The sequence below is a fragment of the Nerophis ophidion genome, linkage group LG14, assembly GCF_033978795.1.
Source record: "Nerophis ophidion isolate RoL-2023_Sa linkage group LG14, RoL_Noph_v1.0, whole genome shotgun sequence".
NCBI lineage: Eukaryota > Metazoa > Chordata > Actinopteri > Syngnathiformes > Syngnathidae > Nerophis > Nerophis ophidion.
Window position 1 is genome coordinate 19,655,442 of NC_084624.1, and position 25,035 is coordinate 19,680,476.

The following is a 25,035-nucleotide window of genomic DNA, read 5'->3' on the forward strand; positions in this document are numbered from 1 at the left end:
AGCGTTTTTCTAAAGACTTCAAAATTGTATGTGCATTAGCGTTACACCCCTACTTATATTGTACTGTAAAAGGCCCACGGACAGCAATCTATTACATTTGCAAAAAGCAACTGTGAGGTCAGGCTCGCTGTTCGTCAGGGACGTGGGGCAACAAAGTCTTGCTAATTGTTTTTAATAAACAATAAGTCAGTAAAAAGATTGGAGAAGTCTCTAGAACTTTGAATAATTCTTAACGAAAGGCAATCTGTGTTGCATTGTACAATAAGTAGCAGCATTTGAAAAATAGAGCAAAACGATATAAGAAAAAAATATGGTAAAGTACTAGTAGCGTGAAAAACCAAGTTGCCTCCATATTGAAGCTATTATCATATATATCTGATGTATGACACTGAAAGACTTCCTTAGTTTGCCAAAAATAGATATGTTCAAAATGGTATCGATCTCACGGAAATTCTTGAGGCCATAATGAGAGATAATGAATGAACTAGCCAGACATGTCATCATGTGACATAGCGGTAGGAACCGCAGATCCCTTCACCATCAACAACAATGCAAATCATGCAGACTGTGTGAGAGCTAATAACGATTACTTTGGGACAATGATGATCCAGAACCTTACATTGTTGATGCTAAATATAAGGAGGATGGGCTACAAATTTTAGAAGCTCTGCTAAACAGATCCAGCTTTAGTGAAACACTAAGCATCATGTAGCTGTATTGCTGAGTACTAAACAAGAAATACAAACATAATGAAATTATAGCTTACTGTATGATGTCTGCGCTCACTTGGATGCTGATTAATAGGATGTGCATATTTTTCCGTTTAGATGAAGAATTAATCATGATGCACACAAAGGGTTAACAAGGAAGTTTACCTGTAGACACTGTTTGGTTGTGTTTTTGTCTCCATCTCCGGGTATATATTGAATGTAACAGATGAACAACTTCTCGACTGATTGTTAAATCCTCCTAATATTCAGATGAAAGGCATGATTTAAACCTAGAATAACTTTGACAAACTGAGACGTGATGATGCGGGAGCAGCAGGACATCGCGGCCAGCTCACAGAAAAGCAACAGAAGGCCTCTTAGCTGTGTGTCATCAATCCGCCGCTAAAAATAGTTTGTCTGTGTTATTGCTTCTAACAACAACATTGCTAATATTTGGTTAATATTCAGGTCATTATATGTATAAAAAGCATTGTTGCTGGGTTTTGGATGGTTATTTCGAGGGTTTTGTGGGTGAAATAGAGAGCCCCCATTGACTACATTGTTAGCAGACTGTTTATGTACGGTATTTATTTATGACGTCAACTGCATAAAAAAGAAAAACGTGTTCATGTCTTATGTAGAAATTGTAAATGATAGACAGCACATCTCTCTCCAATGTTTGCGTATTTCCAGTATGACTGATCTAATAATATGGTCAGAGTGCAGAAGTGTTAATACACTTACGTCAATCTACGGAAATTACCAAAGCCGTTCGGAGCAGAATATTCAAGATGGTTGTCTGAATTCGTGGCAATTTGTGATGTTTAGACGGTGTTTTTACATACTTTGCGGATTTTAAATACAATTGAATGTTTTAATCATACAATGAAACACAATCAAGCATATAAAGTCAACCTGTTTTTCCATTCAACTGGTACTTTAATACTATTTAAACACATTTGTTTTTAAATGTACAGTATAGCCACGCCCCCATGGCCACCGTATATTGGCAATCTGGAGGAAACTCTGTTGTGTCCTTCATATTTCTTTCTGCAGAGCCGTGCGTAAACTATGTCTACGTATTTCAAGTTAGGTGCAGCCCCAATTTGATCAATTCCTATTAGTTACACTCATTAAACTATTGATGGTAGCAACAAAATAGAAATAAAAGCTTTTTTCTAATCGTTTTAATCGATGTAATCTTTGCAGCTCTACTCATTAGTGTTACTTGAACTAAGAAGTGCTGTGGGTCATTGTGAAGTTTTTTTTTTTTTTTAAAACCTACCTTCCTGCTATTTTCAGATTTATGCATGCATGATGGTGTTCTTCCTCAGTAATATGATCGAAAACCAGTTGATGTCAACGGGGGCTTTTGAAATAACATTAAATGGTAAGTATCTGAAAATATGGACTAAACCACAAGATGATTCAGTTATAATATGAATACTTTTGTTGATATTTGTGTGGGGAAATAATGTTGTCTTTGCATAGATGTGCCAGTGTGGTCCAAACTGGACTCTGGTCACCTTCCCTCCATGCAGCAGCTGGTGCAGATCCTGGACAACGAGATGAAGATGAACGTCCACATGTACACAAATCCGCACCACAACTCATAACACTCCTTAGTGCATAGCGGGAGCTAAAAGCCCTTTCATGTAAGAACATTGACTTGTTTCAAATGTTACATTTCTATATTTCAAGTAGGGGTACAACCGTTTGTTGACAATAACATTTGCAGACAAATTTGTCGCTATAGCTATGTCATCACTCATGTTTTTATGGAGGGACGTGTGTCAGCACCGCCACACGGTTGAAAACATGTCAAGTGTGGGAATATATCCTCCTATTCTTGTATTTTGAAAAGCAGATATTGTTTTTATGACACTATATGTTATACGGGAGCATTTAAAGCGAATAAATGTTGCACATCTGGGGGATGCGGTCTCAACTTGGCAAGATTTTTAGCTTGTACCTTGCTCGCTAGCTTACACGTGTGAGACGACAACGTGTGAAAATTTGATTTAACCATCATTTTAGCCAAAGTCTGACAGCTAAACTTTGTATAAATCAATTCAAGTAGTTTTAAAAGCAGCACCAATTTGCAATACAATGCAATGCAATGAAAAAATTCACAGGAACAAACGTCACACACCCACTGGACATTACGAACCAACGCACCGGTATCATAATCCAATCCATCAGATAGCTAAAATGTTAATCACTGATACAATTATACACATTGAGTCTATTAGTGCTAAAACTTCCAGGAGTTACTATCAGTGTGCAGCTTTTCAAACACATCACAAAATGCGTTTTACTTTGTGAGCAAGTGAGTTTTATTTGGATAATTTTTTACACAAATTATTTTTAAAAATTTTTGTCACAGCCTAATGAACAGCAATAGTTACAGTATAACTAAATATTAATGAATTTGTCATCTTAGTTGTTAGTAAGCACATGGCTAAAAATATATCAAGCTGAATTTAAAAGTTGATGGCTAAATCAGAGCCATTGAATGTGTACGCTTGTTAAGATAGCTGATGACTAGTTGACTATCTAAATAGTGGTTATTTCTAAATTTCCCTGTGTTTCCTTTCCAGGTTTGAGGTGGGAGTCTCCTGGGGCTGTGATGCCATGTTTATGAAGGTCTGTGCTGAAGGCAGGACGACTGCAAGCACAGACTGGATGCCCCCATTGTCGTCACCACACCCCTTCGAGACGCTTCATCCCTGACGCCAGAGTGGGATTGACAGCTCCCCGTGCCAGCCAGTTGGTCATTTTCTTCTACTCATTCCCTTCTTACCCAATTAGACATCAGATTAGGAGAGATTGGCTCTCGTGGGTGTTTATTCAGTAGTCTCTAACCGGTCGTATCTTATTGATTGTGCTAATTCAATAGTCATATTTGTACCACTGAGCCAAGTGTAGAATTAATAATTGATAATAAACGTTAGCTAATGCCCTGCAAAAGTGCACATCTTATGCTGTTGTCTAAATAATATGGAGACATTGTTTTGCTGTTATTTCCAAATAATTTTTATATTTGCAGAACTTGGAGATACAATGAATAAAAGCTATTGTGACTATGAAAGCAGTGGTGTTCTCTTGAGTGCTGTTTAGAGACAGTCCTGAAGGCAGCCCTGGATGAAGATGCGCTCATGCTGACTCATCAACATGTTGGCGCTGACCTCTAGAAGCCGCTTTCCAAAAGCACGGATGCTTGGGGAAGGAACGGTCTTCTGATGCAACGGCGCTATGAGGCTCCAGTTGAGATGGTAGATACACAGGTGGATCTTTATCCTGGCGGCCATCACGAAAAGCTCATCCTTCAGCACCGATAGTCCACGGGAAGGTCTCGCTTTTGTGCATTTACACTGTGGGAACAATGAATAACCACAAACTGAGATACATTTAAAATTATAATAGACTACAATGTAGCTTTAATGAAACAGAACATGAGTATCACCTGAACGCTGCAGCTACCCACGCTACACCTGGCCTGTTGACCGTTAGCCAGGAAAGAGACAAACACTTGGTCCTTGGCCAGCACTCGAAGCCCAAAATTTCTATTGATGGACAGGAAGAGGGGAGGCAGGTGAGGCGGAGGAAGGTTTCTCCAGGTCCAGCGACGAAGTCTGACGCTGGTCTCATCCAAACACTGACCACCTAATCGACTAAGGCTCAACCTAAAAGCCATCACAGACAACCCATCCGCACACCCCGTTATCAAACAACTTCAGTATGGCCAGTTTTTACCATCTATTTACCATATGTTTCCATTTTTGTGGTAACAGGTGGCCATGCCATTAGACTGGAAGATGGCTCGAATGGGTCGATGGGGTGTCCTGAGGTTTTCATCATACAATACGCAAGCCCTTCCTTTGTCTTTGGTGACCACCACGATGAGAGCCACATGGCCGCTAGGGTAACTGTCCGAAATGACAAGGACGGACGTTGGACAGAGTATGTGCAAAACCTATATCTCAAGGTAAAATATGATTTTGTAGTGCATACAAGAGCTGTGCTGAGCCATCCGGGAACATGTTGACAAAAGTCTTGCCGTTCAAATAAAACTTCTGTTGAAATTTGCCATCCTGTCAACACAGTGAAGAATATTAAGCGATAGGTCATATATTGCATTAGATTTTGCATAATATGCAAGAAAATGTCATACATAAAAAGTAAGCGCTTTAAAGTAATGTTCTCATACATCCAGAGCATTCAATTGATCCCAACTGGACTCTTGAGTTTGTCTGAGAAACTGGGTAGGAACATGCACATTACTACATTGTGTTTAGTCAGCTGTTGGTTAACTAACCAAATTGTAATTGTATACTGTGCTTTCTATAGGCTTACTCTACTGCAGTAGCACACTTGGGCCACAAGGGGACACTTGTGGGTGGGATGGAGAGCTGTTTTTATTACAGTAGACCATGGGTCACCAACGCGGTGCCCGCGGGCACCAGGTAGCCCCTAAGGACCAGATGAGTAGCCCGCTGGCCTGTTCTAAAAATAACTCAAATAGCAGCACTTACCAGTGAAGTGCCTCTATCTTTTGAATTGTATTTATTTATGTCAGCCAGCTGGTCTCGCTTTGCTCGACATTTTTAATTCTAAGAGAGACAAAACTCAAAAAGGATGTGAAAATCCAAGAAAATATTTTAAAGACTTGGTCTTCACTTGTTTAAATAAATTCATTTATTTTTTTACTTTGCTTCTTAAAACTTTCAGAAAGACTATTTTAGAGAAAAAATATAACCTTAAAAATGATTTTAGGATTTTTAAACACATATACCCTTTCACCTTTTAAATTCCTTCCTCTTCTTTCCTGACAATTTAAAATGTAAAGCCCACCAGGCCGCACCACACTTTTGGTGCCTTGTTGACACAGAAAAGTACAGTGGTGTATGCGCAGCAGCTATGAAGGTTGCAAGCCTGTTTGGTTCAACTTATCTTTGTGAATCAGCCTTTTCTGACACGAACTTCATCAAGAACAAACACAGAATAGCCTCACTGATCCACATCTGCAAGACTCACTCAGAGTTGCAGTGTCAAGTTACACACCAGAGTACAACACATTAGTTAACAGCAATGCCATGCTTCCCACTATCTGACAAAGAAACAGATAATAGATTTGGTGTCCAGTTCAAAGTGTGACATGATTTATTTAAAAATTTGAGAGTTAACTTTTGTATTTTACATGAGTTATTATTTGTACAAACATGGTGCAAAGTAATTAATGATTTGTTAAAACATGTTAGTGGCCAGCTAGTTAAAATGGGATATTGTGATTTCACAAGACTGTCTTAGAAGTGATCATTTGAAAATGTTCAATTTGAAAAATGTGCACTTAGAGAAAATATGAAAATAAAGTGTTGCATAGTGATATTTATCTGTTTCTATATATATTTATTGTGAGAAATTATTAAGATGATCAGTGTTTCCACAAAGATAAAAACATTAATTAACAATAAAATATAGTTAAAGGTAAATTGAGCAAGTTGGCTATTTCTGGCAATTTATTTAAGTGTATATCAAACTGGTAGACCTTCGCATTAATCAGTACCCAAGAAGTAGCTCTTGGTTTCAAAAAGGTTGGTGACCCCTGCAGTAGACCCTCTAATATCCTGGTTATTTGGTTCAGGGCCTAAGAATGTTGAATTTATTTCTGTGAGGTATACATTAATTATAAATTGTATGGATTCATCGATGGAGTGGAAAAAAAACCTTAAATATGTGTTTAATGTAATGAAAGCCCTCGACTCATGACAACACCCTGTGGTCTTGATACATTTTTAATCTGATTTAGCAGTGGTTCTCAAACTTTTTCAAAGTACCACCATAATGACCAACATTAACATACAGTAACATAGTAAACCCAAGTATTCATTAAGTACCACCATAATGACCAACATTACCATACAGTAATGTAGTAGACCTAAGTATTCATTAAGCACCACCATAATGACCAACATTAACAAACCGTAACGTATTAGGCCTAAGTATTCATGAAAAACAAGGCAAAGGTTTTATTTACCAAAAATGTTTAATATTTTTGGACACAACAGTTTGAATACAGGAAAATAAAACGCTGTACTTTAATATTTGTTTATTTGGCGTAACACTAGATGGAGCCTGCGTACCACTAGTGGTACACGTACCACAGTTTGAGAATCACAGCAATATTGTAATGATGCTTAAAGCTGTGCCAATCAATAATCTCAATACTGGATCGTGCTCTCTGATTGGTTTGGTCTGACCTGATATTTTAGTTTTTAGTGTATATTTTGGTCTACTACACTACTGTATTTTAATGTTGGTCATTATTATACCCTCACAACGCATTGAGGGTCTGCTGGGAACGTCTAGCAGAGTCTCCTGTCTGAGAGTTTCAATTCCCACCTCCGGAAGAACTTTGAAGATGTCACGAGGGAGGTGCTGGACATTGAGTACGAGTGGACCATGTTCCGCACCTCTATTGTTGAGGCAGCTGATTGGAGCTGTGACCGTAAGGTGCCTGGCGTAAATCCTAGAACCAGCGGGGAGGGATGTTGTCAAGTTGAATAAAAAGTCCTGTCGGGTTCTTTTGGCTCATAGGACTCCGGAGGCAGCGGACAGGCACCGACAGGCCAAGCGGTGTGCGACTTCAGCGGTCGCGGAGGCAAAAACTCAGGACATGGGAGGAGTTCGAGGAAGCCATGAAAATCGACTTCCAGATGGCTTAGAAGCAATTCTGGACAGCCATCCGCTGCTTCAGGAAATGGAAGCAGTGCACTGTCAACACAGTGTATGGTGAGGATGGTGTTCTGCTGACCTCGACTTCGGAAATTGTGGATCGGTGGAGGGAATACTTCGAAGACCTCCTTAATCCCACCAACACGTCTTCCTGTGAGGAAGCAGTTCCTCTGGATTCTGTGGTGGGCTCTCCTATTTCTGGGGCTGAGGTTGCTGAAGTAGTTAAAAAGTTCTCAGTGGCAAGGCCCCGGGGTTGGATGAGATCCGCCGAGAGTTCCTTAAGGCTCTGGATGTTGTGGGGCTTTCTTGGTTGACAAGACTCTGCAACATCGCGTGGACATCGGGGGCAGTGCGTCTGGATTGGCAGACAGGGGTGGTGGTTCTTCTCTTTAAGAAGGGGAACTGGAGAGTGTGTTCCAACTATCGTGGGATCACACTCAGCCTTTTCGGTAAGGTCTATTCAGGTGTACTGGAGAGGAGGCTACGCCGGATAGTCAAACCTCAGATTCAGGAGGGACAGTGCGGTTTTCGTCCTGGTCGTGGAACTGTGGACCATCTCTCTACTCTCGGCAGGGTCCTTGAGGGTGCTTGTGAGTTTGCCCAACCAGTCTACATGTGCTTTGTGGACTTGGAGGAGCAATTCGACCGTGTCACCCGGGAAGTCCTGTGGGGAGTGCTCAGAGAGCATAGGGTATCGGACTGTCTGATTGTGGCTGTCCGCTCCCTGTACGATCAGTGTCACAGCTTGGTCTTCATTGCCGGCAGTAAGTCGGACACGTTTCCAGTCAGGGTTGGACACCGCCACCGATTCTGTTCACAACTTTTATGGACAATTTCTAGGCGCAGTCAAGGCGTTGAGGGGTTCCGGTTGGGTGGCCACGGGATTAGGTCTCTACTTTTTGCAGATGATGTGGTCCTGATGGCTTCATCTGGCCAGGATCTTCAGCTCTTACTGGATCGGTTCACATCCGAGTGTGAAGCGACTGGGATGAGAATCAGCTCCTCCAAGTCTGAATCCATGGTTCTCGACCGGAAAAGGGTGGGGTGCCAACTCCGGGTTTGGGGGGAGACCTTGCCCCAAGTGGAGGATTTTAAGTACGTCGGAGTCTTGTTCACGAGTGAGGGAAGAGTGGATCGTGAGATCGACAGGCGGACCAGTGCGGCGTCTTCAGTAATGCGGATGCTGTATCGATCCGTTGTGGTAAAGAAGGAGCTGAACCGGAAGGCAAAGCTCTCAATTTACCGGTCGATCTACGTTCCCATCCTCACCTATGGTCATGAGCTTTGGGTTATGAACGAAAGGACAAGATCACGGGTACAAGCAGCCGAAATGAGTTTCCTCTGCCGGTGCTCCTCCACATCGAGAGGAGCCAGATGTATGGTTTGGGCATCTAGACAGGATGCCACCCGAACGCATCCCTAGGGAGGTGTTTAGGGCACGTCTGACCGGGAAGACCCAGGACGCGTCTACAGTGGGGCAAAAAAGTACTAAGTCAGCCACCGATTGTGCAAGTTCTCCCACTTAAAATGATGACAGCGGTCTGTAATTTTCATCACAGTTACACTTCAACTGTGATTGACAATTTGAAAAAAAAATCCAAGAATTCACATTGTAGGAATTTTAAAGAATTTATTTGTAAATTATGGTGGAAAATAAAGTTAAAGTACCAATGATCGTCACACACACTAGGTGTGGTGAAATTTGTCCTCTGCATTTGACCCATCCCCTTGATCACCCCCTTGGAAGTGGGGGGAGCAGTGGTGCTGTGCCTGGGAATCATTTATGGTGATTTAACCCCCAATTCCAACCCTTGATGCTAAGTGCCAAGCAGGGAGGCAATGGGTCCCATTTTTATAGTCTTTGGTATGACTCGGCCGGGATTTAAACTCACAACCTACCGATCTCAGGGCGGACACTCTAACCACTAGGCCACTGAGTAGGTGTAGAATAAGTATTTGGTCAATGACAAAAATTCAACTCAATACTTTGTGATATAACCTTTGTTGGCAATAACAGAGGTCAAACGATTACCATAGGTCTTTGCCAGGTTTGCACACACAGTAGCTGGTATCTTAGCCCATTCCTCTATGCAGATCTTCTCGAGAGCAGTGATGTTTTGGGGCTGTCGCCGAGCAACACAGACTTTCAACTCCCTCCACAGATTTTCTATGAGGTCGAGGTCTGGAGACTGGCTAGGCCACTCCAGTCGTCCTGTCCCCTTAGCAGAAAAACAGCCCCAAATCATAATGTTTCCACCCCCATGCTTCTCAGTAGGTAGGGTGTTCTTGGGATGCAACTCAGTATTCTTCTTCCTCCAAACACGACGAGTTGTGTTTATACCAATCTGACCACATGACATTCTCCCAATCCTCTGCTGTATCATCCATGTGCTCTCTGGCAAACTTCAGACGGGCCTGGACATGCTCTGGCTTAAGTGGGGGGACACGTCTGGCACTGCAGGATTTGATTCCCTGTCGGCGTAGTGTGTTACTGATGGTAACCTTTGTTACTTTGATCCCAGCTCTCTGCAGATCATTCACCATGTCCCCCTGTGTGGTTCTGGGATTTTTGCGCACCGTTCTCATGATCATTTTGACTCCACGGGATGAGATCTTGCATGGAGCCCCAGATCGAGGGAGATTGTCAGTGGTCTTGTATGTCTTCCATTTTCTGATAATTGCTCCCACAGTTGATTTTTTTCACACCAAGTTGCTTGCCTATTGTAGATTCACTCTTCCCAGTCTGGTGCAGGTCTACAATTCTTTTCCTGGTGTCCTTCAACAGCTCTTTGGTCTTGGCCATAGTGGAGTTTGGAGTCTGACTGTTTGAGACTGTGGACAGGTGTATTTTATACGGATAACGAGTTCAAACAGGTTCCATTTATACAGGTAACGAGTGGAGGACAGAAGAACTTCTTAAAGAAGAAGTTACAGGTCTGGAGCGCCAGAGATCATCCTTGTTTGAAGTGACCAAATACTTATTTTTCACCATGATTTACAAATAAATTCTTTAAAATTCCTTCAATGTGAATTCCTGGATTTTTTTTCACATTCTGTCTCACAGTTGAAGTGTACCTATGATGAAAATGACAGATCTCTGTCATCATTTTAAGTGGGAGAATTTGCCCAATCGGTGGCTGACTAAATACTTTTTTGCCCCACTGTATGTCTCCCGGCTGGCCTGGGTACGCTTCGGGATCCCCCAGGAAGAGCTGGAAGAAGTAGCTGGGCTTCCCTGCTTAGGCTACTGCCCCCGCGACCTCACCTCGGATAAGCGGAAGAAGATGGATGGCATTATAGTGGTACTTAATGAATACTTAGGTCTACTACACCAGTGATTCTCAAATGGGGGTACGCGTACCCATGGGGGTACTTGAAGGTATGCCAAGGGGTATGTGAGATTTTTTTTAAATATTCTAAAAATAGCAACAATTCACAAATCCTTTATGGATATATTTATTGAATAATACTTTAACAAAATATGTATGTAAGTTCATAAACTGAAAATGAATGCAACAATGCAATATTCAGTATTGACCGCTAGATTTTTTTTGTGGACATGTTCCATAAATATTGATGTTAAAGATTTATTTTTTTTGTGAAGAAATGCTTAGAATTAAGTTCATGAGTCCAGATGGATTTCTATTACAATCCCCAAAGAGGTCATTTTAAGTACCCGGGCGGTATAGCTCGGTTGGTAAGAGTGGTCGTGCCAGCAACTTGAGGGTTACAGGTTCGATCCCCGCTTCTGCCATCCTAGTTACTGCCGTTGTGTCCTTGGGAAAGACACTTTACCCACCTGCTCCCAGTGCCACCCACACTACTTTAAATGTAACTTAGATAATGGGTTTCACAATGTAAAGTGCTTTGAGTCCCTCGAGAAAAATGCTATATAAATATAATTCACTTCACTACTTCTATATCTAGAAATCTTATTTTATAATTGAATCACTTGTTCGTTTTTCAACAAGTGTTTAGTTATTTTCATATATTTTTTTCAAATAGTTCAAGAAAGACCACTACAAATGAGCAATATTTTGCACATTATAGAATTTATTAAATCAGAAACTGATGACAGTGCTGTATTTTACTTCTTTATCTCTTTCTTTTAACCAAAAATGCTTTGCTCTGATTTGGGGGTACTTGAATTTAAAAAATGTTCACAGGGGGTACATCACTGAAAAACGGTTGAGAACCACTGTACTACACTACTGTATTTTAATGTTGTCATTATGGTGGTACTTAATGAAAACGTGGGTCTACTACACTACTGTTGTTTAATGTCATTATCGTACTTGGAGAGCCAAGTGAGTTATGAGTTGGTACTTGAAGAAACAAGTTTGAGAAACAGCAAGTTGTTTTACAACAAATAAATGACATTTAGTCTCACCTTTTGGTGACAGATGCCAAAAGGAGTTGGCTTGTGGTCGCAGGTCAACTCCTCTTCCTCCTCCTCATCTTCCACAACATTTTCCCTCAGGTTGCGGTTGACCACCCAGCACTCTTGATCTGCAGCGCCAAGTCGGAAGCTGAGGACGTTTGTTGTTTCAAAGGCTGTTGAGCAAAAAAGGTATTTTTTTTCTCCTCAGATTTTGTGAATGTGCTTGACAAAAAAAAAACCCTTGCCAAGGTATTTTCCAGATTGGGGTTGTCCTCCTGGTAGTTCACACCATTGATCATATTGCATGTTCTTACACAAGTCCAGCTTGTAGAATTTGGCCAAATGGTGGAACTGTTATACAGGTGCAAAACTGACTGGCTGCACCAATCGACTTGAAATTTCTCTCACAGGTCCAAATTAGTAAAAAAAAAAATAAACATACCTTGCCGCTGAAGCCCACCATTAGGGATTTTTATTAAAATTTTGGAACTTTGCATAGCACACCTCTGCCAAGACGTGGAAGATGTAAGTTTTATAATTTTGTTTTCCTTTAACTTTTCCTTCATTAGCTTAAAGCTACAAACACACAAAACTGCACTTTTAAACTACAGTATGTATATTACAATATCAAAACTAGATTTTGAATAATAAATAAATAGTGATGTGGACCCCCATCCGTCTATTATCTACTGCTTGTCCCAATAGGTTTTGCATATCAAACAAACTGCCAGACAATGTCTGCTAATAGGTGCCATTTTGGGGTCCCGATACACACACCATAATAATACCATATGTTGAAGCACAGTACGTCTGACTATGGTAGCTATAATGCTCCGACAATCCATCAAGCTGGACGGCATCGTAGCTTAGCAAAGTCTTACTAAAACATTTAGACAGGTTTTTCAGCACCGTGTGTAATGTTCTAAATTCTCAATGTAACAAAGTTTCGGTCTTGCTTACGGGTACTTGCTAGCGTCATCTATTGAACAAGCGTCAACCTACTGGACAGTAGGTTGATGCTTGTTCAATAAATGACATGTGGGACTGCCACTGGTCAAACTTATCATTACACCATGTACCAAATGAAAATGCTTCGAGGCGGGTAAGACCACCCAGAATGAATAGGTACATCAGGTACATAATAGGTACATAAGGCGCAGTGTCCATTTAAGAAAATGAAAGCATTTTAAGTGCGTCTCATAGTCCGAAAAATAACCAGGATTCAATGTTGTTTTTGTTGCAAATCAAATAGAACCCTCCAAAGGGCACTAGTTATTGAAAATAGAAGCCATGTTGAATAGAAGGTTGATTATAATATAAATGTACTCACGGGGTTCTGCTGACCTATTGACTCCCTCATCGTCCTTCTTCCATCCTGAGCGTTCTCTGACAGAAGACATGACCTCATCACTTTCTGTCTGCCCACTACAGCCTTTTAGGGAGGAGAACAAAACCTCAGCCCTCGTTGCATCTCCAGACTCATGCTGCGGGCTTTCTTCTCTCGCAGCAGCGCGTCCGCCAGGTACATGGCGGACTTGTCTCGTCCCGGCCTGACCATGGTGGTCTCCTCTTCCTGCTCGGCCTCCACCGAGGGCCTCTTCTGGACCAGGGCCATGCACAGGTTCTGGCGCTCGATGCAACAGAAGCCTGGGAGCGTCTGCAGGTAGGGTGGAGGTGAGCTGTGTGGAGGTAGCGTCTAGTCCGGTCTTACCTCCATCTCTTCTTCCCATCTCACGTCCAGTAGAGGCCACGCCGTCCTGTGGCAGTACTCGCACTTCCCCAGCCACTCTAATACAGGCTGCACCACATGACACACTCTTTTAGACCTCTTCTTCACCGCACTTCCTTCGCCATACCTCTGACTCCATGTCCGCCAGGTCCAGTCGGGGCTTGTCAGACTCGCGGTGGTAGCCCAGGACCCCGGCCCTGATGCAGTGGATGGGCGGGCCTTCCCTCTGCTGTCAATCACAGCAGCGGGAAAGTCACCATGGTGTCCTGGAGGCGTGTTGAAATATACTCACGTAGTCGTTTATGTCACGGAGCAGCTCGCAGAGATCATGTTCTAACTTGGCCACGGTGTTATCTAGGACAAAACATTACAGGAGATGAAAAAGCGCCACAAGATATCATTCCGCCACTTTGGAAAAGACTCACTGGTAAAACTGGACCTCATCTTGTTCTCCCTGGTGTCTTCTATCCTGCACACATGTCCGTCTCAACCAAATGCCAATGCTTTCCCAGTCGCTACGTAGGCTTTTACACACACAATTATACAATATAAGGTGCCATCCATTGGGGAAAAACCGCATACATTCTAGAACTCACCCACATTTTAGGCTCTGTGCTTCATAGTCTCACTTTTGTTGTCAGTAACCATGGAGACTTGTGGCGTTAGCAGTCACCATAGCAACCTACCTGATCTGTCATCATGTAGTGCAATATATTATATAACAATTATTTACATAAAAAATATGAGAAATATACAAATGAAGTAACCAATTATTTTACATCAAAACTATAACAAATAGTAAAAAAATGTTATCCAAATGGAATAAATACATCAAAACTATTAGAAATATTAAAAATATGTACAAATAGAATAAATACAATTGTATTAATACATTTCTAAAGAAATTCATACTTTAAAATTAAAATAGTATAAAACTAAAATAATAAATACTGTTTACTGCTGAGTAATACTTAACAAAAATGTAATATAAATGATAAAGAAACCCTAATTACTCCCAAGTAATGTAATACTAAATTATGTAAAAATAATAGTACATTCAAATGGCATAAATACAAAATAAAATTATATCAACACATTTCAAGAAAAAAATACATACTTTGATATCAAATAATATAAAACAAAAATATTTTTTAATAAAAATTATACTAATGACCACTAACCAAATACTGACTCCTGACCAAACCAAAAACAATTAACAATTTGAGTAATAAAGAAAACGTAATTAATCCCGAGTAATATACTATTAAAATTGGTACAGCGTGGCTCAGTTGTAGATCGGCCATGCCAGCAACTCGAGGGTTCCAGGTTCGATCCCCGCTTCCGCCATCCACACACTGCTGTTGTGTCCTTGGGCAAGACACTTTACTCACCTGCTCCCAAACTGGTTTAATTGGCTTTAACTATGTAAAGTGCTAGAGAAAAGTGCTATATAAACGTAATTCACTTCAAATATGTTTTAGTAAAAATATGATATACAAATAGAACAAATACAATCAAATAAACACATTTTTCAACTACCTACATTAAAATAAAATCATATCTATTCCTGAATAATATAAAACAAAAATATATTATAATAATAAAAATATAGAAACCCTATATACTCCTGAGTAATATAAAACTAAATAATGTTTAATTAAAATAAATAATTAAAAATACATTTTAAAAAATTGTGAGTAATATAAAATATGGTTTTAGTAAAAAAAATAAAAAAAATACTTAATGCTGGTGAGCCTAAAGGGGTTGATGGGTTTACAGGCAGAAATAAAACAAAACAGTCTTGCCGTGTGGTTGCTGCTCCGGGACTTGTCATAAAAACTAACAAATACATGACATTGCAGTTTAATTATTAAAAATAAACACTAATCTAGACATTTAGTTCTGTCATAAAAACGTCAGTCCTTTCTAAGGTTGTACTTGTAGTTACAAAGTTTCACCAGCAGGTAGCTTACAGGGCGGTGTCATCAAACAATTGCGATGAAATGTTGGGAATTTTTATGACGTGCAGATGATGCAAATCATCCCAAGCCTGCTTAACTCTGCTGTTAGAATCATGGATGACTGAATAGACCACCATTTTATTAGCAATTACTCCTCATAAAATGTTAAATATGGTCAGCTGTGAAACGTCATTGAGGCAGAAAATACATGTCAAAATGATACATTTGTTGTTGTTTATCAGCTGCAACTCATATTTAGATAATCACTGGCCCCGCCCACAGCTGCTTCTGATTGGCTGTTGCTGTGAAGTGGACGCCACTACAAAAAGCAGCCCTGGAAGTATTCACTGGGCTTTTTCCAGGAGTGTGAAACATGGGTCCCAAAGCAAAGATGACAAATGTTGCACTTTGCTGGGCCACAGCGCTTCTACTGACTTGTGCTTTGAAGGTGGACTCTTACCGTCTGCGGTGAAGATGCTCCAGAGGTCAAGGCTGCAGGCCTGAGACGGGGCAGGATTGTATTTGGGAAGAACTGATTGATTAAAACTTTTATTAGTAGATTGCACATTACAGTATATATTCCTTACAATTGACCACTAAATGGTAACACCCTAAGAAGTTTTTCAACTTGTTTAAATCGGGGTCCACGTTAATCAATTCATGGTAAAAAGGTAATGTGTTGGAGCTGGATTTGAACCAGTGCCCCAGGGACCTCAGCCTGATCAACTACCGTCCTCCACTCTGCCAATTGAGATATCGAAGAGATTGGTTGATACCGCTTTTTAATGTAACCAATCGGTTGTGTGGGTGGGACAATGCTGGAAACTTTGAGAGAACAAGATGAAACGACAAGGAAATGAACAGAAATACCCTTTTTCCGATGTATGATCAAAATATTCCCACACGGCGGAAATGATCTCCGACGACGATAAATTACAAATGACCAACGACAGAAGTGCGGCGATTCTGTTGGCAGCAGCATCTCGTCGACAGATGCGCTTCCTTATAAACACAGTTTGGCGCGCAGGCGTCAGTGCGATACAGTTTGCGTATCGGTCACGTGACCGAAACAGCTCATGATCGGTCACGTGACTTTCGAAAAGTGGTACGCGCACCGACACAGGGTTTTGCTCTACGAGCTCGACGCATGCGCCGATGCATCGGTGTTGCCGGACCCATCACTAATATTTACATTTAACACAGATCTTTTCTGCTTTTCCAGCTAATGGCCGTCTTTTGCCTTTTGTCCCTCGGGCCTCCAACCTGTGGCTACAACATGCTCTGGAACTCTGGTGGGCTCCTTATGTTGGTTCCTTATGGTGGCTGCCACATGCTTCAACAGGTAATGTCTGAGGAACATGTCAGTGGATTGGAGATCAACTCTGTTTTGCCTCCAAGGGGGGACGTTTTGTGCTGCCAATGCTTTGGCAGGAACTTCCTGTGTCTCTGGTGCCCCACACCTCCTTGGACAACTGCAGTGCCATTAGATCTTCAAGTCCAAGTCCCTCCTTTTCTGCTCCTCAACCCGGAGATGCCTACCTGGCCCCAGGCCCGAGTTGCACCTGCCGTCCCTAAGAGCCGCAAGTCGCCCTCTGAACCCCAGGTCTGAACCTCCCTCTGGGCCTCAGTACCACAAGTTGCCTTCAGAGCCCCGGGTCCAAATGATCCCACCCGGGTCGGACTTCCTCCTTAAGTTACCCCCTGGCGTCCACGTCCACACCCCTCTCCCTGGGTCTCTGCTTCCCTTCCCACCAGTGCCTCATAACTAAACGATGCACCAGGTCCCAATGGGGACCCCAGCACCTCAAAAACCCTACGTTCATCAAGACCACACGATGCCACAAATGGGTCAGTACTCGCTCTTCAATCCTCATGCCTGGCACTTTGTGGGATATCAGCACTCGCTCTTCAATCCTCATGCCTGCCACTTTGTGGGATATCAGCCACCTCCTGGGAAACACCCACCCACCTAGAAGGACCCCAGAAATCCAGGAATGCAGTCACATATTCCCTATTTTCGCTGGCATCACCCTCACTACCCTCCAAAGCAGACTACAAGACCAGGACCAACCACAACTGCAGCACCTTTCCAGATCCCCCCAGAGCTAATTCCCTCTTATCGAGACTTCATGGCGATGCTTGATGCACAATGAAAGTGTCTCCATTAAATGTGTTAAAACAACCAAAAATGGCTACCCTGGTACTTGTGTCAACTTGTGTAATTATGGAAATGGAGCAAGTACCATAAAAGTACTATATAGTCAAATGTTGTTAGATGTGTCGCATTGCAGTGTTTTGCTACATTTGAGTAAGCTAACATAACTTTATGTACCCAGAGACGGTCCTAGCCCTCTAGCACACAATTCAACTACATTTTCTTTTTTTTTTTTTTGATTCTGCAGTGACATCTTTATTGGATCATTACGTTGAAAAATAGGTGTTCCTTCTTGAAGCAGTCCTAGCCTGTTCTCTGCCATGTTCGATGACCCTAACCAAGAAAATTATAAATGTCTAAATTTTCATATTTCAATTTAATAACTAACATGTGTAATGTTTGCAGTTAAGTTCTACAGTATAGATCATGGGTGTCAAACTCTGGCCTGCGGGCCAAATTTGGCCCGCCGTGTAATTTCATTTGGCCCTTGAGGCAATATCAAATTAACATTACAGCTGGCCCGCCGTTATTACACAGCAGCGGTGCCGCTGTAACACCGCAATTTCTCACACTTGCCAATCCTCCCGAAGTTCAGTGCCCCTCCCGAAAATCTCCCGGGGCAAGCATTCTCCAGATTTTCACCCGGACAACAAGATTGAGGGCGTGCCTTAAAGGCAGGCCCACTCGCATGTTAAGTGAATGCACACATAAGTGAATGCTGGTCACACCCCTAGTGTGACCAGCCATACAGGTCACACTAAGGGTGGCCGTATAAACAACTTTACAACTGTTACAAATAAGCCCCACACTGTGAACTCACACAAACAAGAATGACAAACACATTTCGGGAGAACATCTGCACTGTAACATAACATAAACACAACAACAAAAATACCCAGAACCCCTTGCAGCACTAACTATTTCGGGACGCTACAATATATTGTGATATTTACCTCAGAAGGCTGCAAAAACAAAAGAGGCATTACATTTGTATTTAAATTTTATTTAAAAAGCTATTGATATTTTTAAATTATTATTATTAATATTTGAAGCTCGATTTTGCATGTCACTTTAAAGTTACTGTATATAAGCCTTGCTTGTTCAATGTTCAATGCAACACTTGTTTGGGTCCCTATTAAAAGGTTAATTTGTTCAACCTTGGCCCGGCAGCTTTGTTCAGTTTTAAATTTTGGCCCACTCTGTATTTGAATTTGACACCCCTGGTATAGATCAGTGTTGAACCATCGGGCCAGAGCCTATTGAGCTGCGAGCGCCCTCTATAGGGCCACCAAAAAAAATCAGTTTCACAGCTGTACTCTGTAAAAACCAGTGGTTCTCAACCTTTGTTCAGTGATGTACCCCCTGTGAACATTTTTTTTGATTCATGTACGTCCCAATCAGAGCAAAGCATTTTTGGTTGAAAAAAAAAGAGATGAAGTAAAATACAGCACTATGTCATCAGTTTCTGATTTATTAAATTGTATAACAGTGCAAAATATTGCTCATTTGTAGTGGTCTTTCTTGAACTATTTGGGGGGAAAAATTCATAAAAATAACTAAAACTGTGTTGAAGAATAAACAAGTGATTCAATTATAAATAAAGATTTCTACACATAAAAGTCAGAATCAGAAAAGTTTTTTTGTTTTTTTATTGCCATTGTTTGAGAATGGGTTCACAAACTAGGAATTTTACTTGGCGCAGAAATAATCATCAACTTAAAGTGCCGTCTTTGGGGATTGTAATAGAGGTCTATCTGGATTCATGAACAATTCTAAACATTTCTTCACAAAAAAAGAACTCTTTAACATCAATATTTATGGAACACGTCCACAAAAAATCTAGCTGTCAACGCTGAATATTGCATCGTTGCATTTTATGAACTTACATTCATATTTTGTTGAAGTATTATTCAATAAATATATTTATAAAATATTTTTGAATTGTTGATATTTTTAGAATATTTTTTAAAAATCTCATGTACCCCTTGGCATGCCTTCAAGTATCCCCAGGAGAACGCGTACCCCCATTTGAGAACCACTGGTATAAACCACAGCGATTTTCAGTTGTAATAGACCTTTGCACCACTTGTGACAGTAATGATTATCAAACAGAAGTTTGGCGCTAAAGTCAAAAAGAGGTTTCTGAAGCACAAAACGTAACACTAAAGTGGTAAAGCTGTATTTATATTTGCACTTTAAAAAAATTGACAGTTTAGGTAAACCACATTTTGTTGTATGCAAATGTTTTTTTCATCATTGAGTCGCTTATTTGTGCAGTATATTCGGTTAGTACTTGTTTTTCTAATCATTTTGACCAAAGCCTAAGGTGTTTGTGTAAAATGAATCATCTTTGTGATTGCTTCATATCATTTGACAAGATTGTAAACTAAGTAGTTATTGAAGCCCATTAAAATCCAGAGTGTGGTTGCTAAATGGGTGTTAATATTTGAGTGGGAAAACTTACTGTTAGGTGAGAAAGGTTAAGAACCCGTGATCCATCCATCCATCCATCATCTTCCGCTTATCCGAGGTCGGGTCGCGGGGGCAGCAGCCTAAGCAGGGAAGCCCAGACTTCCCTATCTCCAGCCACTTCGTCTAGCTCTTCCCGGGGGATCCCGAGGCGTTCCCAGGCCAGCCGGGAGACATAGTCTTCCCAACGTGTCCTGGGTCTTCCCCGTGGCCTCCTACCAGCTGGACGTGCCCTAAACACATCCCTAGGGAGGCGTTCGGGTGGCATCATGACCAGATGCCCGAACCACTTCATCTGGCTCCTCTCGATGTGGAGGAGCAGCGGCTTTACGTTGAGCTCCTCCCGGATGGCAGAGCTTCTCACCCTATCTCTAAGGGAGAGCCCCGCCACACGGCGGAGGAAACTCATTTCGGCCGCTTGTACCCGTGATCTTATCCTTTCGGTCATGACCCAAAGCTCATGACCATAGGTGAGGATGGGAACGTAGATCGACCGGTAAATTGAGAGCTTTGCCTTCCGGCTCAGCTCCTTCTTCACAACAACGGATCGATACAACGTCCGCATTACTGAAGACGCCGCACCGATCCGCCTGTCGATCTCACGATCCACTCTTCCCCCACTCGTGAACAAGACTCCTAGGTACTTGAACTCCTCCACTTGGGGCAGGGTCTCCTCCCCAACCCGGAGATGGCACTCCACCCTTTTCCGGGCGAGAACCATGGACTCGGACTTGGAGGTGCTGATTCTCATTCCGGTCGCTTCACACTCGACTGCGAACCGATCCAGTGAGAGCTGAAGATCCCGGCCAGATGAAGCCATCAGGACTACATCATCTGCAAAAAGCAGAGACCTAATCCCGTGGCCACCAAACCGGAACCCCTCAACGCCTTGGCTGCGCCTAGAAATTCTGTCCATAAAAGTTATGAACAGAATCGGTGACAAAGGACAGCCTTGGCGGAGTCCAACCCTCACTGGAAACGTGTCCGACTTACTGCCAGCAATGCGGACCAAGCTCTGACACTGATCATACAGGGAGCGGACTGCCACAATAAGACAGTCCGATACCCCATACTCTCTGAGCACTCCCCACAGGACTTCCCGAGGGACACGGTCGAATGCCTTCTCCAAGTCCACAAAGCACATGTAGACTGGTTGGGCAAACTCCCATGCACACTCAAGAACCCTGCCGAGAGTATAGAGCTGGTCCACAGTTCCACGACCAGGACGAAAACCACACTGTTCCTCCTGAATCCGAGGTTCGACTATCCGGCGAAGCCTCCTCTCCAGTACACCTGAATAAACCTTACCGGGAAGGCTGAGGAGTGTGATCCCACGATAGTTGGAACACACCCTCCGGTCCCCCTTCTTAAAGAGAGGAACCACCACCCCGGTCTGCCAATCCAGAGGTACCGCCCCCGATGTCCACGCGATGCTGCAGAGTCTTGTCAACCAAGACAGCCCCACAGCATCCAGAGCCTTAAGGAACTCCGGGCGGATCTCATCCACCCCCGGGGCCTTGCCGCCGAGGAGCTTTTTAACTACCTCAGCGACCTCAGCCCCAGAAATAGGAGAGTCCACTACAGATTCCCCAGGCACCGCTTCCTCAAAGAAAGACGTGTTGGTGGGATTGAGGAGGTCTTCGAAGTATTCCCTCCACCGATCCACAACTTCCGCAGTCGAAGTCAGCAGACTACCATCCGCACCATACACGGTGTTGATAGTGCACTGCTTCCCCTTCCTGAGGCGCCGTATGGTGGTCCAGAATGGCTTCGAAGCCGTCCGGAAGTCGTTTTCCATGGCTTCCCCGAACTCTTCCCATGTCCGAGTTTTTGCCTCCGCGACCGCTAAAGCTGCACACCGCTTGGCCCGTCGGTACCCGTCCACTGCCTCCGGAGTCCTATGAGCCAAAAGAACCCGATAGGACTCCTTCTTCAGCTTGACGGCATCCCTCACTGCTGGTGTCCACCAACGGGTTCTGGGATTACCGCCACGACAGGCACCAACAACCTTGCGGCCACAGCTCCAATCAGCCGCCTCGACAATAGAGGTTCGGAACATGGTCCACTCGGACTCAATGTCCCGCACCTCCCTCGTGACATGTTCAAAGTTCTCCCGGAGATGTGAATTGAAACTCTCTCTGACAGGAGACTCTGCCAGATGTTCCCAGCAGACCCTCACAATGCGCTTGGGCCTGCCAGGTCTGTCCGGCATCCTCCCCCACCATCGCAGCCAACTCACCACCAGGTGGTGATCGGTAGAAAGCTCCGCCCCTCTCTTCACCCGAGTGTCCAAAACATAAGGCCGCAAATCCGATGACACAACTACAAAGTCGATCATGGAACTGCGGCCTAGGGTGTCCTGGTGCCAAGTGCACATATGGGCACCCTTATGTTTGAACATGGTGTTTGTTATGGACAATCCGTGACGAGCACAAAAGTCCAATAACAAAACACCACTCGGGTTTAGATCCAGGCGACCATTCTTCCCAATCACGCCTCTCCAGGTTTCACTGTCGTTGCCAACATGAGCGTTGAAGTCTCCCAGTAGGACAAGGGAATCACCCGGAGGAGCACTTTCCAGTACTCCCTCGAGTGTACCCAAAAAGGGTGGGTATTCTGAACTGCTGTTTGGTGCGTAAGCACAAACAACAGTCCGGACCCGTCCCCCCACCCGAAGGCGAAGGGAAGCTACCCTCTCGTCCACCGGGTTGAACTCCAACGTGCAGGCTTTGAGCCGGGGGGCAACGAGAATTGCCACCCCAGCCTGTCGCCTCTCACTGCCGGCAACGCCAGAGTGGAAGAGGGTCCAGTCCCTCTCGAGAGAACTGGTTCCAGAGCCCTTGCTGTGCGTCGAGGTGAGTCCGACTATATCCAGCCGGAACTTCTCTACCTCACGCACTAGCTCAGGCTCCTTCCCCCCCAGTGAGGTGACGTTCCACGTCCCAAGAGCTAGCTTCTGTAGCCGAGGATCGGACCGCCAAGTGCCCTGCCTTCGGCTGCCGCCCAGCTCACAATGCACCCGACCTCTATGGCCCCTCCTATGAGTGGTGAGCCCATTGGAGGGATGACCCACGTTGCCTCTTCGGGCTGTGCCCGGGCCGGGCCCCATGGGGACAGGCCCGACCACCAGGCGCTCGCCATCGTGCCCCAACTCCGAACCCGTGATATAGATTGAAAAGTTACATTGAAAAGTTTGAGTATTTCCAGAGGCGGTCGCAGCCTGTTTGGCGCACTGGGCAAAAAAACCCTCTGGTGCCCACCAACCCTTCCAGAAAATATCACAATTGGATAACTGAATGTTTTGTTTTGTTTGCAATAATGTATTTATTTATATAATAACAAAATCGATGGATTGTTCCTTTCGATAAAGTTGTAGGTATGAACTGAAACCACTGGAAAGCGAGAATTATCAAATTTTAAAGGATTATTAATGGATTTTAAAATGCCACATTTGAAGATATTGGTAGTGTACCAATTTTCGTGTGTTATGTATTCAAAGTTAGGTTGATTGGCAACACTAAATTTGCCCTAGTGTGTGAATGTGAGTGTGAATGTTGTCTGTCAATCTGAGATGGTGACTTGTCCAGGGTGTACGGTGCCTTCCGCCCGATTGTAGCTGAGATTGGCACCAGCGCTTCCCGCGACCCCAAAGGGAATAAGCGGTAGAAAATGGATGGATGGGTAGTGTAACAATTTTCGTGTGTTATGTATTCAAAGTTAGGTTGATTGGCAACACTAAATTGGTCCAAGTGTGTGAATGTGAGTGTGAATGTTGTCTGTCTATCTGTGTTGGCCCTGCGATGAGATGGCGACTTGTCCAGGGTGTACGGCGCCTTCCGCCCGATTGTAGCTGCGATAGGCACCAGCGCCCCCCGCGACCCCAAAAGGGAATAAGCGGTAGGAAATGGATGGATGGATGAATGGATGAATGGATGCTCTTTCGATAAAGTTGTAGGTATGAACTGAAACCACTGGAAAGCAAGAATTATCAAATTTTAAAGGATTATTAATTGATTTTAAAATGCCACATTTGAGGATATTGGTATTGTAACAATTTTCGTGTGTTATGTATTCAAAGTTAGGTTGATTGGCAACACTAAATTGGCCCTAGTGTGTGAATGTTGTCTGTCTATCTGTGTTGGCCCTGCGATGAGGTGGCGACTTGTCCAGGGTGTAACCCGCCTTCCGCCCGATTGTAGCTGAGATAGGCACCAGCGCCCCCCGCGACCCCAAAAGGGAATAAGCGGTAGAAATGGATGGATGTTCCCTTAGATAAAGTTGTAGGTATGAACTGAAACCACTGGAAAGCGAGAATTATCACATTTTAAAGGATTATTAATTGATTTCAAAATGCCAAATTTGACGATATTGGTAGTGTAACACTCCTCTCTGAGCTGCAACCTTATCGTGGTAGAGGAGTTTGCGTGTCCCAATTATCCTAGGAGCTATGTTGTCCGGGGGCATAAAGCCCCCTGGTAGGGTCTCCCAAGGCAAACAGGTTCTAGGTGAGGGATCAGACAAAGAGCAGCTCGAAGACCTATATGAAGAAGAAAAAGCATGGACCCAGATTTCCCTCGCCTGGACACGGGTCACCGGGGCCCCCCTCTGGAGCCAGGCCCGGAGGTGGGGCACGATGGCGAGAGCCTGGTGGCCGGGCCTGTTCGCATGGGGCCCGGCCGGGTACAGCCCAAAGAGGCAACGTGTGTCACCCCTCTAATGGGCTCACCACCCATAGCAGGGGCCATAGAGGACGGGTGCAATGTGAGCTGGGCGGCAGCCGAAGGCAGGGCACTTGGCGGTCCGATCCTCGGGTACAGAAGCTAGCTCTTTGGACGTGGAACGTCACTACACTGGGGGGGAAAGAGCCTGAGCTAGTACGCAAAGTCGAGAAATTC

At 43.5% G+C, this 25,035-nt stretch overlaps 2 protein-coding genes across 2 annotated transcripts in view; one reads left to right on the forward strand and one right to left on the reverse strand.

Moving 5' to 3' along the window:
- Positions 1–3,801, forward strand: part of selenot1a (selenoprotein T, 1a) — a 14,988-nt gene extending 11,187 nt beyond the window's left edge. The window contains exons 4-6 of the mRNA XM_061920065.1: positions 2,013–2,100; positions 2,202–2,365; positions 3,311–3,801. Of these exons, the coding sequence (XP_061776049.1) occupies positions 2,013–2,100; positions 2,202–2,326 (213 nt within the window). The 3' untranslated portion in view covers positions 2,327–2,365; positions 3,311–3,801. The remainder of the gene's footprint in view (positions 1–2,012; positions 2,101–2,201; positions 2,366–3,310) is intronic.
- On the reverse strand, positions 3,311–13,999 carry LOC133568905 (glutamate-rich protein 6). The gene is made up of 10 exons (XM_061921097.1): positions 13,981–13,999; positions 13,865–13,909; positions 13,538–13,821; positions 13,281–13,483; positions 13,157–13,212; positions 11,836–11,999; positions 4,725–4,804; positions 4,478–4,639; positions 4,177–4,396; positions 3,311–4,084 (listed from the first exon to the last, which is right to left on the reverse strand). The coding sequence occupies exons 1-10, from the start codon at positions 13,997–13,999 to the stop codon at positions 3,827–3,829; spliced, it is 1,491 nt and encodes a 496-aa protein (XP_061777081.1). The 3' UTR covers positions 3,311–3,826.
- Positions 14,000–25,035: the final 11,036 nt, after the last annotated feature.

Excerpts from the sequence above, each read along its gene's own strand:
- LOC133568905 (XM_061921097.1), bottom strand. Across the intron at positions 13,213-13,280 it reads GAGATGCAACGAGGGCTGAG|AGAACGCTCAGGATGGAAGA; the intron begins GTTTTGTTCTCC and ends GTCTTCTGTCAG. Across the intron at positions 4,397-4,477 it reads CACAAAAATGGAAACATATG|GTTGAGCCTTAGTCGATTAG; the intron begins GTAAATAGATGG and ends GATGGCTTTTAG.